This window comes from Oryx dammah, unplaced genomic scaffold (assembly GCF_014754425.2).
Source record: "Oryx dammah isolate SB20612 unplaced genomic scaffold, SCBI_Odam_1.1 HiC_scaffold_3, whole genome shotgun sequence".
NCBI classification, from domain to species: domain Eukaryota; kingdom Metazoa; phylum Chordata; class Mammalia; order Artiodactyla; family Bovidae; genus Oryx; species Oryx dammah.
The window spans coordinates 109,464,908-109,477,070 of NW_024070187.1; the positions used below are offsets into that span (position 1 = coordinate 109,464,908).

The 12,163-nt window shown below is 43.7% G+C and overlaps 1 protein-coding gene across 6 annotated transcripts in view; it reads left to right on the plus strand.

Annotated features, from left to right (window-relative positions):
* The window catches only part of CC2D2A (coiled-coil and C2 domain containing 2A), a 128,515-nt gene that overhangs the window by 55,170 nt on the left and 61,182 nt on the right, over nucleotides 1-12,163 (plus strand). For all 6 annotated transcript variants that reach the window (XM_040237545.1, XM_040237546.1, XM_040237549.1 and 3 more), the window contains 5 exons: nucleotides 3,647-3,856; nucleotides 4,935-5,041; nucleotides 8,391-8,531; nucleotides 8,653-8,809; nucleotides 10,010-10,251. In XM_040237545.1, the coding sequence (XP_040093479.1) occupies nucleotides 3,647-3,856; nucleotides 4,935-5,041; nucleotides 8,391-8,531; nucleotides 8,653-8,809; nucleotides 10,010-10,251 (857 nt within the window). The remainder of the gene's footprint in view (nucleotides 1-3,646; nucleotides 3,857-4,934; nucleotides 5,042-8,390; nucleotides 8,532-8,652; nucleotides 8,810-10,009; nucleotides 10,252-12,163) is intronic.

Genomic DNA, 12,163 nt, shown 5'->3' on the forward strand with positions numbered 1-12,163 from the left:
CTGAGCACAGAGCACACACAGGACCACGGTACCGACATTACTTACTCATACCAAGCAGAGTAGAAGACAGCACCCGAGGGCCACACTCTGACTGAGCCCAGACCTCTGGAGCCTGTGGCAAGAGGAACGGCAAAGCAAGAACCAGCAGGGGCCAGGCAATTGCAGAGGAATGTTTCCATTAAGTCTCTGGGCTGATGCTCAGGGGCACAAGTCTTTGAGAGGTGGAAATATTTTAACTAATCCAGGTGGCCAGAAGGTAATCGTAAGACACATAGTTGCCACCTGCAGATTCAAAACCCTTAACACGATCGCAGGTTATAATTGAATACTCTTACCCAAAAGAAAGAGGACAGAGATGGGCCTTTGTTGTGGCAACATGATGGGTGAAGATATTAATGTCAGAACTCGGGCTTCAGAAGGTACGAAATATTGGTGGAATATGACCATTGTGGGGATGGGTTTTCTTCCCTGTAAATCCAAAGGGAGATTTGACTTAGCATATTTTGGAGCTACAATACTTTGGCCATCTGATGCAAAGAGCCGAGTCACTGGAAAAGACTCTGAGGATGAGACAGACTGAAGACAAAAGGAGAAGTGGGAGGCAGAGGATGAGATGGTTAGATAGCATCACCTACTCAAAGGACGTGAATATGAGCAAACTCCAGGAGATGATGAAGGATAGAGTAGCCTTGTGGGCTGCAGTCTGTGGGGTCACAAAGAGTCAGACATGACTTAGCAACTGAACAGCAACAACTGAGGTATAGTTAATCCATTTTTTTCAAGTCTACTTTATTTGTAAACACATCCCAGTTTTACAAGAACATTTTTTTTTAAATAAAAAAGTCTTCTTTTATTTCTCATCAAAGACAGACTGACTTATTTTCTAAGAAAGAAAACTTATTGTTTTATGGAAATGCCATATTGGAGGTCTGTAGGAAATCACAAATCCTAAATATACATTAAGAGTCTACTAGTCTTTTAGGGGAGAAGTAAGTATGAAATTGAAAGACTAAAAAGAAATACACTCATATATCCTTACTCATGAATATCAATACAAAGAAGGTAACACAAAACCCAACAACAAATTTACTGGTAAATGAAGACTCATATGTGTATGTATTACTGTCAAATATTGCTACCATTTCAATGACTAATAGTAACTGAAAAGCAGATCGCACTGTATAACAAGTGTGAAGGGCTCTTTGTCCACACATACATGCATATCCATACACATACACAGAGTGTGACCTCCAAGCTTAGTCTGACGGTGAGAACAATGGGATCTTGTGAGCTAGGATGCTAATTCTGGAGCCCGCTCTTCTGCTTTCCATCCCTCCCTCTGCATATCTCAGGCTTCATCCTTCCTGCTCCAGGTTGTAAAGCTCATATCCCAGTTTCCTCCTCTCAACCTACGGCTGCTCACAAACAGGTCCCACTACGTGTAGTCAACCACTCATCTCTTGGAGTTATTGTAGGAAGGTGGACCCCTTCCAGGGCCCACGAGGAGGATCTTGTGTAACAGCCCGTGGTTCCCTGACAGAATGACTGAGGTGATATACGTGAAGTACTTTATACGATGTCTTGTTGTTCTTGTTCAGTTGCTCGGTCGTGTCCAACTCTTTGTGACCCCATGGACTATAGCTTGCCAGGCTCCTCTGTCCCTGGAATTCTCCAGGCAAGAATACTAGAGTGGTTTGCTATTCTCTTCTCCATGGGATCTTCCTAACCCAGGGATTGAACCTGGGTCTCCTGCATTGCAGGTGGATTCTTTACCGTCTGAGCTACCAGGAAGCCTTATATGATGCCTGGTAACATACAAAATGCCAACTGGATCTTTATCCTCATAGGTGGAGCCAGAGCTGGAATCCAGGGCTTCTGCCCCTAGTTCAGCATCTTTACATGATGCCATGAAGAAGGTTAAATGAAGAGACTCTTGGACATGTTACCCACAGCTGAAGAAGGATGAAAGCGTCTCATCTGAGTAGAGTAGTTGCAGTTGCCACTTAACCTCATAACTTGTAAATAAAACATTTGGGCCACATAATCTTTTCAACCTAGACAGTATATTAAAAAGCAGAGACATTACTTTGCCAACAAAGGTCCGTCTAGTCAAAGCTATGGTTTTTCCAGTGGTCATGTATGGATGTGAGATTTGGACTATAAAGAAAGCTGAGTGCTGAAGAATTGATGCTTTTGAACTGTGGTGTTGAAGAAGACTCCTGAGCATCCCTTGGACTGCAAGGAGATCCAACCAGTCCATCCTAAAGGAGATTAGTCCTGGGTGTTCATTGGAAGGACTGATGCTGAAACTGAAACTCCAATACTTTGGCCACCTGATGCAAAGAACTGAATTTGAAAAGACCCTGATGCTGGGAAAGATTGATGGCACCCCACTCCAGTACTCTTGCCTGGAAAATCCCATGGATGGAGGAGCCTGGTGGGCTGCAGTCCATGGGGTCGCTAAGAGTCGGACATGACTGAGCGACTTCACTTTCACTTTCATGCATTGGAGAAGGAAATGGCAACCCACTCCAGTGTTCTTGCCTGGAGAATCCCAGGGACGGGGGAGCCTGGTGGGCTGCCGTCTATGGGGTCGCACAGAGTTGGACACGACTGAAGTGACTTAGCACCAGCAGGGAAAGATTGAAGGTAAGAGGAAAAAGAAACGACAGAGGATGAGGTGGTGGGATGGCATCATCGACTCAATGGACATGAGTTTGAGTAAACTCTGGGAGTTGGTGATGGACAGGGAGGCCTGGCGTGCTGCAGTCCGTGGGGTCGCAAAGAGTCAGACACGACTGAGAGACTGAACTGAATTGAACTGGCTGAATATTTTCCAGACAACATAAATAACTTCCAGAAGTTCCTCTCCGCAAAGGGGAGGCTCGAAGAAGTGTGAAAGCCCACATCCTGACTGTAATCAGTGTTCATGACAAGGAGAGAACATGAAGACACAGAATGAAAAAGGTCACCTCCCCATTTTGGAGCTCCCAGCCTCCAAAACTAGATTCCCAGAAGAGCAGCAGTGGTCGACACAGAGTATCTTAATGAGTTTAATGAAGAAAAACAGACGTTGATATAGCACACTGTACACCAAGTGATCCAGGAGAGTCCCAGTGGAAATTTCCACTCCTGTTTTCAACACACTCAGCTGCCCCACCTCCCTCTTGCTCTGTTATTTTGCAGACTAATTTTCTTCTTCTCAGGAAAACAAGAGCCAGCACGAAGCTCGGTTCAGTAAATTAGTCTCTGGCTGTTGTCTGCAAACTAAAAACTTGTCCACACGGAGAGTGTCTATGATCCAAGTAATGATCAGTTTGGACTAGACTCTATGCTCTTCTCATTAAAAGAATTTCAAGGTCACCAGCTGCAAAACCCAAGAGTTCCAGGAAATGAGATAGTCGCATGACAAAGATTAGGGCTATGATTCAGTAGAGATAAACGCTGAAAGACCTAGGAGAGCAAGACTGAAGTGGTGTTCAGAAAAGGGCAGGCCCCGAAAGCCCCAGGGAACAGAGACTGGAGCGTGGTTCTCCTGGCTTGATCAGGGTAGAAGGGACTTTGTGCCTGGCTTTCCCATTGCACATTAGATGAGGAACTAGGAAGTGCTTGACTGTGTTTCCCCTACACTCTGCTCTTTTGGCAGGCAGTAAAATACATCCACAGAAGTCAGCATCTGATTGGATCTGGGGACTCTCCTGGGAATTTCCAGCTGGACATTGATATTTCGGGGTTAATCTTCACGCATCACCCCTGTTTCAGCCGAGAGCATGTGTTGGCAGCCAAGCTGGCCCAGTTGTATGACCAGTACCTCGCAAGACGCCAGAGGAACAAGGCAAAATTTCTCACTGATAAGGTACCTGTGATCTCTTGTGTGCCAATTGTTGATGAGGTTGGTTCTCCCGAGGAGCCCAATCAATACAAATGCCTACCAGCAGCAAAGGCTCACGTGCCTCCTTCCTGTTCCCTCTGTCTAGGATGTGTTGTGTTGTCCTACCTAGAGGCACAAGAAAGTCTAGGACAATGTACGTTTGATGTGTGCAAATTCAGCGGCCCACGCTTGGCTTAGAGAACCATTTATGCAAAGCAAGCAAATGATCTCACCCACCTCGAATGGGTATTAGATGGAAGCTACGAGGCTGCATCTTGCCTGTGTGATCTCAGAGGGTGAGATTGTTCACGGTTTGAGAATTTCTTGGTCCTCAGAGACATTCTCATCATTACATGTTAATTTCCCCAATAGGATACCTAAACAAAAGTCAGTTGTTTCAACTGATGCTCAAAGAAATGGCTATCCATTTTGGATTTACTTCTAATGTGACACTGTCCCATGGAATATTCATGGGTAGTCTTGATTATAGATAATTTTAGTCTTAGACCCTGACCTTAAAAACTTATTGCCCAAATAAGGGATAACGCCACAATGCCTGCTCTTATGAGTCTGTAATTTTATGTTCTGTATCACAAGAATATCATTCTGTGTCCAGACTTCAGAAAAGACTCCTTCTCCCTTGAAAGAAAACTTGTTTCTGAGACATTAGAGCAAAGGAAGCACCTGTCATGAGCAGATGGGTCTGGACCACAGAATAAGAATGGACACACGTGGTCCAAGAGGGAGGGGACATATGTATTCCTGTGACTGATTCATATTGATGGATGGCAGAAACCAGCACAATATTGTAAAACAATTATTCTCCAATTAAAAAGAAATAAACTACACAAATAAAGTCTAGAGGCAATATTTCTGTCAAAGTTCACTTCGGTGGAAGCGTGGAGATGTCTGAGTGCTTGTACATCCATTGTGACATCCTAAACAATGCCTGTCTGAGGTTGCAGGCATCATCTTACCCTGGAGAAGTGGGTGGGTCCAAGCACATCACTTGTGGAGAGGAGTAGAGCTTCTAACTCAAAACTTGAATCCACATCTCTTTAAGCTCCACGCTCTAAGAAATGCTGTTCAGATGGGCCTTAATCCAGCAAAAAATCCTAAGACTCTTGAAACAACCTCCAAAACCATCAATGAATATAAATCTGAGATTCGGTGAGTAAACTCTATGATTATAACTGCTGCTTTTTCCCCTGTGCTTGTTGACAGTTTATTTTTTCAGTTTTTCCTGAATGTATTGAATACATTATAACCAAATGGGCTTCCCAGGAGACGCTAGTGGTAAAGAATCTGCCAGCAATGCAGGAGACCCGGGGTTGATCTCTGGGTGGAAAAGATCTCCTGGAGAAGGAAATAGCTACCCACTCCAGTATTCTTGCCTAGACAATCCCATGGACAGAGGAGCCTGGTGGGCTACAGTCCATGGAGTCACACAGAGTTGGACACAACTGAGCGATGAGCACTTTCACTGTCAAATGAAATAATGAGATATGTCCATCATATTAACACCAAATTTGAAGCCCAATAAAAGAATGAGGATGAACGTGGGGCCATGGAGAACTGGGGAAAGTGGCTGGGGGGGTGGGCAGAATGTGATAACTTGTACCCTCTGTTGGTGTAAACAAATATTGCTACAGCCACCACTTCTGAGAGAGTATCTTGTCTGGAAATGAACAAAGAGTTGAAAATGCCCATGAGTTGAAGTGAAGTGAAGTCGCTCAGTCGTGTCCGACTCTTTGCGACCCCATGGACTGTAGCCTATCAGGCTCTTCCGTCCATGGGATTTTCCAGCCAAGAGTGCTGGAGTGGACTGCCATTTCCTTCTCCAGTTAGAATCCTGCAATTCTGCTTACGACACTCCACAGAGCTGTCGGCATCTGTACCCTGGAGACATGTGCAAGGGTTCCACAGTATCACTTAAAACAGCATGAAGCTAGAGATAGCCCCACACCAGAATGAACCCATCAGCTTCGATCTTGTAATGAACATCCATACTACAGTTAAGAGTGACTGAATTAGACCTGTGTGTATCATGGATACCATAGTGTGGAGTGAAAAAATCCAGTTGGAAGAGGATACTCACTGTGTGATACGGGTCATGAAACCTAAAGACCACGTGAAATAACACTCATGTCGTCCAGGTACACACACATCTGTGTCACATAGGGATAGAAAAGACACACATGCCAGTTTCTTCCTTCAGGGTGGAAAAGAAGAGGATGAATGGAGAGGTCTCCAAACGTAACTCTAAACATTGCAAACAAACAAAAACCCTGAGTAAATGATCACTGAAGACTCAGATGACAGCATTTTTCAGAAATGAAGTAGTTTTTTTTTTTTTTCAGGTTTTTAGGTTACTTCTTGAAGTACCTTTCTTTTTTTTTTTAACTTTTGAACTTTTTGCTTTATTTTGGAATAAAGGCTTCTCAAGTAAAGAATCTGCCTACACAGAAGCCGTGGGAGACACCGATGCAATCACTGGGTTGGGAAGATCCCCTAGAGGAGGAAATGGCAACCCACTCTAGTATGCTTGCCATGGACAGAGGAGCGTGGAGGGCTACAGTCCATGGGGTCACAAAGAGTCAGACACGACTGAGTGACAGAGCAAGGACACACACGTAGCTGATAAAACAACGTTGAGATAGTTTCAGGTACACAGCAGAGGGACTCAGCCATGCATTTACATGCGTCCATTCTCCTTCAAACTCCCCTCCCCTCTGCTCAAACGGGGGAGTTTGAGCAGAGTTCCCTGTGCTATACAGTAGGATCTTGTTGGTTATCCATTTTAAATATAATATAACAATGTGTGCATGTCCATCCCAAACGCCCTAACCGTCCAAAACGAGTCTTATTCTAGTTCATGGCCTTCTAGCTTTTCTAAGGTCTTCCAAGAGTCCTCAGTCTTGACTACCCAATAACTAACCGGCTGTTATCTTCTGCCATCTTCCTTTTCCATGATACCGACTGAATGACCTTCAGTCCTTCATCTGTGTGTCCATCTCCTGAGCTGAACTATAAACTGCTTGAAGACAGAAAGTAAAAGTGTTAGTTACTTAGTCATGTCCAACTTTTTGTGACTCTATGGACTGTAGCCCGCCAGGTTCCTCTGTCCATGGGACTCTCCAGACTAGAATACTGGAATGGATTGCCATTTTCTTCTCCTGGGGATCTTCCCAACCCAGGGATCGAACTTGGGTCTCCTGCATTGCAGGCAGATTCTTTACCGTCTGAACCACCAGAGAAGCTCCTTGAGGACAGAGACACCTCCTATCTCCTACACACTTCTGAATCCCCTGGAATGACATCAGGTGCTTGCTCAAGAGGAAAAAAAATTGAATTAATTAATTTACTAACTAATAGCATAATGAGGCACATTGGGTTTTGGATTTGGCTATTATTTGTAGAGAGGAAAAAATTAGGCATTAAATAATTCCCAAATACATAAAGTATTATTTTCATTCAATAAGATGAAAACATTTTCAAATGATGCCTCTACAAATCGAGCCAAACTTTTGCTAATCTAGTCAGCACAGAAAACTTGCCAGGGCATGTAGTAACATTCCTTCATCTCCTAAATGTAGAACTTATGATTTGTACTAACACAGACAGACTTTAATATACCAGTTGTTAACTGGTTCAGCAACATACTTTCCTATTTACAATAATTTAGTCCTTGAGAACTATATTTACTGGGCCCTTTATTTTCACAACTTCAAAGCTGGCTGTTTATTTAAGACTGCACAGTATGAATGAGAATTTTAAATGATTCAGTTCAGTTCAGTCGTGTCCAACTCTTTGCGACCCCATGAACCACAGCACACCAGGCCTCCCTGTCCATCACCAACTCCCGGAGTCCACCCAAACCCATGTCCATTGAGTCGATGATGCCATCCAACCATCTCATCCTCTGTTGTCCCCTTCTCCTTCTGCCCTCAATCTTTCCCAGCATCAGGGTCTTTTCAAATTCAGTTCTTCGCATCAGGTGGCCCAAAGTATTGGAGTTTCAGCCTCAGCATCAGTCCTTCCAATGAACACCCAGGACTGATCTCCTTTAGAATGGACTGGTTGGATCTCCTTGCAATCCAAGGGACTCTCAAGAGTCTTCTCCAACACCACAGTTCAAAAGCATCAATTCTTGGGTGCTCAGCTTTCTTTATAGTCCAACTCTCACATCCATACATGACCACTGGAAAAACCATAGCCTTGACTAGATGGACCTTTGTTGGCAAAGTAATGTCTCTGCTTTTTAATATGCTGTCTAGGTAATCTAGTCTAATTGAAGTCAGATTCTTCTAGAGAAAACAAAATTAAATAACCTCTCAAAACAGACCAGCATCCTACTGACTTCAAATTTGCATTCATATTTTTGGTTTTCTAGTACATAAGAAATGTCATAGTTATGAAATTAATTATACAATCACTATAGTGTTATTAGTTTCTATTTTTAATTTGCAAACACACCTAAATAACTTTTAAATACATGTCCATATATTATATCTCCTAGGCAAACAAGAAAACTGCGTGATGCTGAACAAGAAAAAGATCGAACGTTGCTTAAGACCATCATAAAGGTCTGGAAAGAGATGAAGTCCCTCCGAGAGTTCCAGAGGTTTACAAATACTCCCTTGAAACTTGTTTTGAGAAAGTAAGCTTTTTTCAAACATTGTTTTATTGGGTTATAGCAGGCATAGAAAATGTATTTGCTGTTATTATTACTCTGTCACTTAATTTCAAGAAACACCTAGGATGTCGTAAATTATTTTAAGGGAAAAAGTTGACCAGAAAGCTGACGAAGAAGCATATGAAGCAGAAATTCAGGCCGAGATCAGTGAATTGCTGGAGGAGCAGACTGAAGACTACCAACAGAAGATGGGAGTGTACAGAGTCACGCTGCAGCAGTGGAAAGCCTGGAAGAAAGCCCAGGTCTGTGAGCAGCCTTAAACAGAGCTGCCCTGGAGGACAGGGGCATCTGGGAGGAGGCAGCTTGGGGCAGGAGGAGGGAAACTGGGCAGGCAGACTGGGGTCCCCTGCCCTCTCTTCTCTGTCTCCTCCTGGCCCTCTTGCTAGGGAGCAAAAGGATGAGAGAGTGAAGTGGCTGATGCACTTGTTGAAAATGTGACCCGGCCAGTGGATACCAGAGCCAGCTTTTTCCAAAGACTGGTCTCTGTATCAGGCTGTGACTATCTGAGTGAGCAAATAAGTAAAACACAGTAATTGCTCATGAGTGTTTCAAGTGCTGTGCTAAGCCTTTTACACACCTTACACCAATGAATGTAGGGTATTGTGCTTCTGGGTTTCTGTTAGAAAATTGTGTAACTTTGTACACATGTCCCTGCAAAACTGAATCCAGGAACAATAAGGAAAAGATCAGGATGTGTAATAGGCATAAGCTCATCTGCCTCAGTTCAACTGATGCACATTTCTTCTTTTTCATGGCTCAGTAACAGTCCATTGTATACATGTACCACAACATCTCTATCTATTCATCTGTTGATGGACATTTAGGTTGCTTTCATGTCCTTGCTATTGTAAATAGTGCTGCAGTGAACATTAGGGTACATGAGGGGTAGGAAGGAGGCCCAAGAGGAAGGGGATATATGGAGATTATATATACACACACACATACACACACACACATATATATACTTACAATTGATTCACACTGTTATGTGGCAGCAAGCAAAACAAAATTGTAAAATGACTGCCCTCCAATTAAAAATAAAAATTAAAAAAAAAAAAAATCAGTGTGACCTGCAGGACCAGTTCTGCTCACAAGCCTTACTTTAATTTCAAGATGTATCCTTGGTCTTTAGAACTGATCACATGAATGACCAACTTTTTTAAGCTCTCTGTAGGGACCAGGCACTGTGATAAGTGCTTTCCAGGAGTGATCTCCTTTCAACAGCACTGGGAAAAAAAAAAATTTCCTATGATTGTTCCCATTTTGTAGATGAGAAAACTGAGGCACAGAGAGGTCAAATGGCTTCGTGAGCTGCCCAAGTGCACACAACTGATGGGGGTGAAGCTGGGTTTGCATCTCAGTCCTAACTGATCCTGAAGACTGTGCTTTTCAAAGAAATTCCAAAATTTCTACTTGAGATAAGTTTGCCTCTTACCCGACAGAGGGCCAAAAAGAAGAAAAAGAAACAGGAAGTGGAAGAACATCCCGCCGATGAGGAGAGGGAGGAGCCAGGTCCCGGGGAGGAGCCTGAGAAGCCCGCCCCTCCAGAGCCCGTGGACAGGGCAGTGATAGAGCAGCAGGTGAGGGAGAGAGCCGCCCAGAGCCGAAGGAGGCCGGGGGAGCCCACGCTGGTCCCGGAGTTGAGCCTGGCGGGGAGCGTGACGCCCAACGACCAGTGTCCCAGGTGAGCAGACGCTCCGACCATGAATGAGGTTGACATGCGACGCACACACGCACATGGGCACCGTATGGAGTATACGTCACCTGGCCAACATGCAGTGATCGGGAGAATCCTGAACTCTCTATAGCCATATGTGAGCTTAGACCATATGCCACTGCAGGTATTTGTCCAGATTTTGGTGATTTCCTATGGTTCACGCACCCAGTACATCCCCACTGGCCCCACAGTTCACTACCGGAAGCTGCCTGCAGGAAGTGCTCTGCACAGTGCCTGCCGGCGTGGCTTCTGCTTTGGAGCCTTTATCTGTAACCTCAGTGTGTCCTTTCTGATCACTGCTAGCACCTGTCTTCTCCCTGGCAAGGTGGATTCCTATCCACTGCACCACCAGGGACATCCCCATGGTATGTCTTTTAAAGGGAAAATTTAGGTTTGATTTTACAGTGTTTGATGATGAGTCCCATTTTGACCAAAAATGTATACCTCCGTCTGAAGTTTCTGAGTTTTCACTGGGTTTGGGGACTATAAACCAGGTTTCCCTGAGTCGGTGATTATAATCCACCCCCTTCATCAGGCCATCAGGGGAGGGGCCATGCAGAAGAAGGAGGTGTTTCAGGTCTGTCACTGGCATGGGGTCATTGGAAATAAGCCTTTTAAAAAACTCAGAGTCAAGTCTTTGGGGGTCTTGGATACTTCTTGAGATGGTGTCAAATGTTTTTTATAGGAAAAATAATCGAGCAATTTCACACCTGGGATGGGCCTAAATTCAGTTCAGTTCAGTCACTCAGTCATGTCTGTCTGTTTGCGACCCCATGGACTGCAGCACACCAGGCTTCCCTGTCCATCACCAACTCCCAGAGCTTACTCAAAACTCATGTCCATAGAGGCCTAAATTATAGAGATGTAAAAAATTAAACCTACTCTCCCAGTTTAATGAGTACAGAATTTCTATTTGGGATGTTGAGAACATTCTAGAGAAGAATAGTGGTATTGGTCACATCACATTGCAATGTACTTAAGGCCACCAAATGGTTTACTTAAATAATGTTAATATGGTAAGTATTATGTTGTGTGTATATATATAATCATAATATTTAAAAAATAACCCTCAAAAAACCCTGAGTATGTTTTGGGTTTTTCTGCTCTCACCTTTTCGAATCCTTAACAGACTGAGTTACTATTGACTTAAGCAATAAGTGGCATTTGGAGTGGGCATCTCTGCAGATAATGAGTGGGCATCTGTACAAATAAAGACCACTCTTGAAGGTGTTGACTTTTTTTTCTTTTTAACTTTCTGGCTGTAAGAATGATATGGTTACTAGGATACCTCCTGTCTTCTACTGGGATTCAAACGACCTTTAAAAATAAGGAACCTTTCTTAGTTCCCTACAGCCAAAGAGCAGTGACTCACCGTCGGAAACTGTTAGGAAAAAGTTTGGATTTTGAAAAAGCTGAGTTGACCCAACTGCTACAATATGCTGTGATATTTTTTTAGGATAAAACATCACATCCAAACATAAACCACTATTAGCCTTTATGGTCTGAATTCACTCCATTTGACAAATAATATGATTCTGTTTACTTAAACTGTTGGGATGCAAACATAAGGCTTGCTTGGAAAAATATTTAAAAGACTGTAGCACAATGATGCTTGGACCACAGTTCTAAATCACCTGTAGGCTTTCCAGTACCTCTTATTTCACATCACATGTATTGTTATATCGGATTTCCTTCCCATTTAGCTCACCGAGGAACGATGAGGAGAGTTTCCTGTGCGATACAGTAGGTTGCAGGCAGGTGTCCCTGCAAGACCTGTGGCTGCCTTGGTTCAGTGAAGACTGAAGCAACTGAAGCGTCACCTCCAGTGTATCTTACTCTGCTCAGCACCCTCGTGTCAGCCACTCCACTTATACTTAGT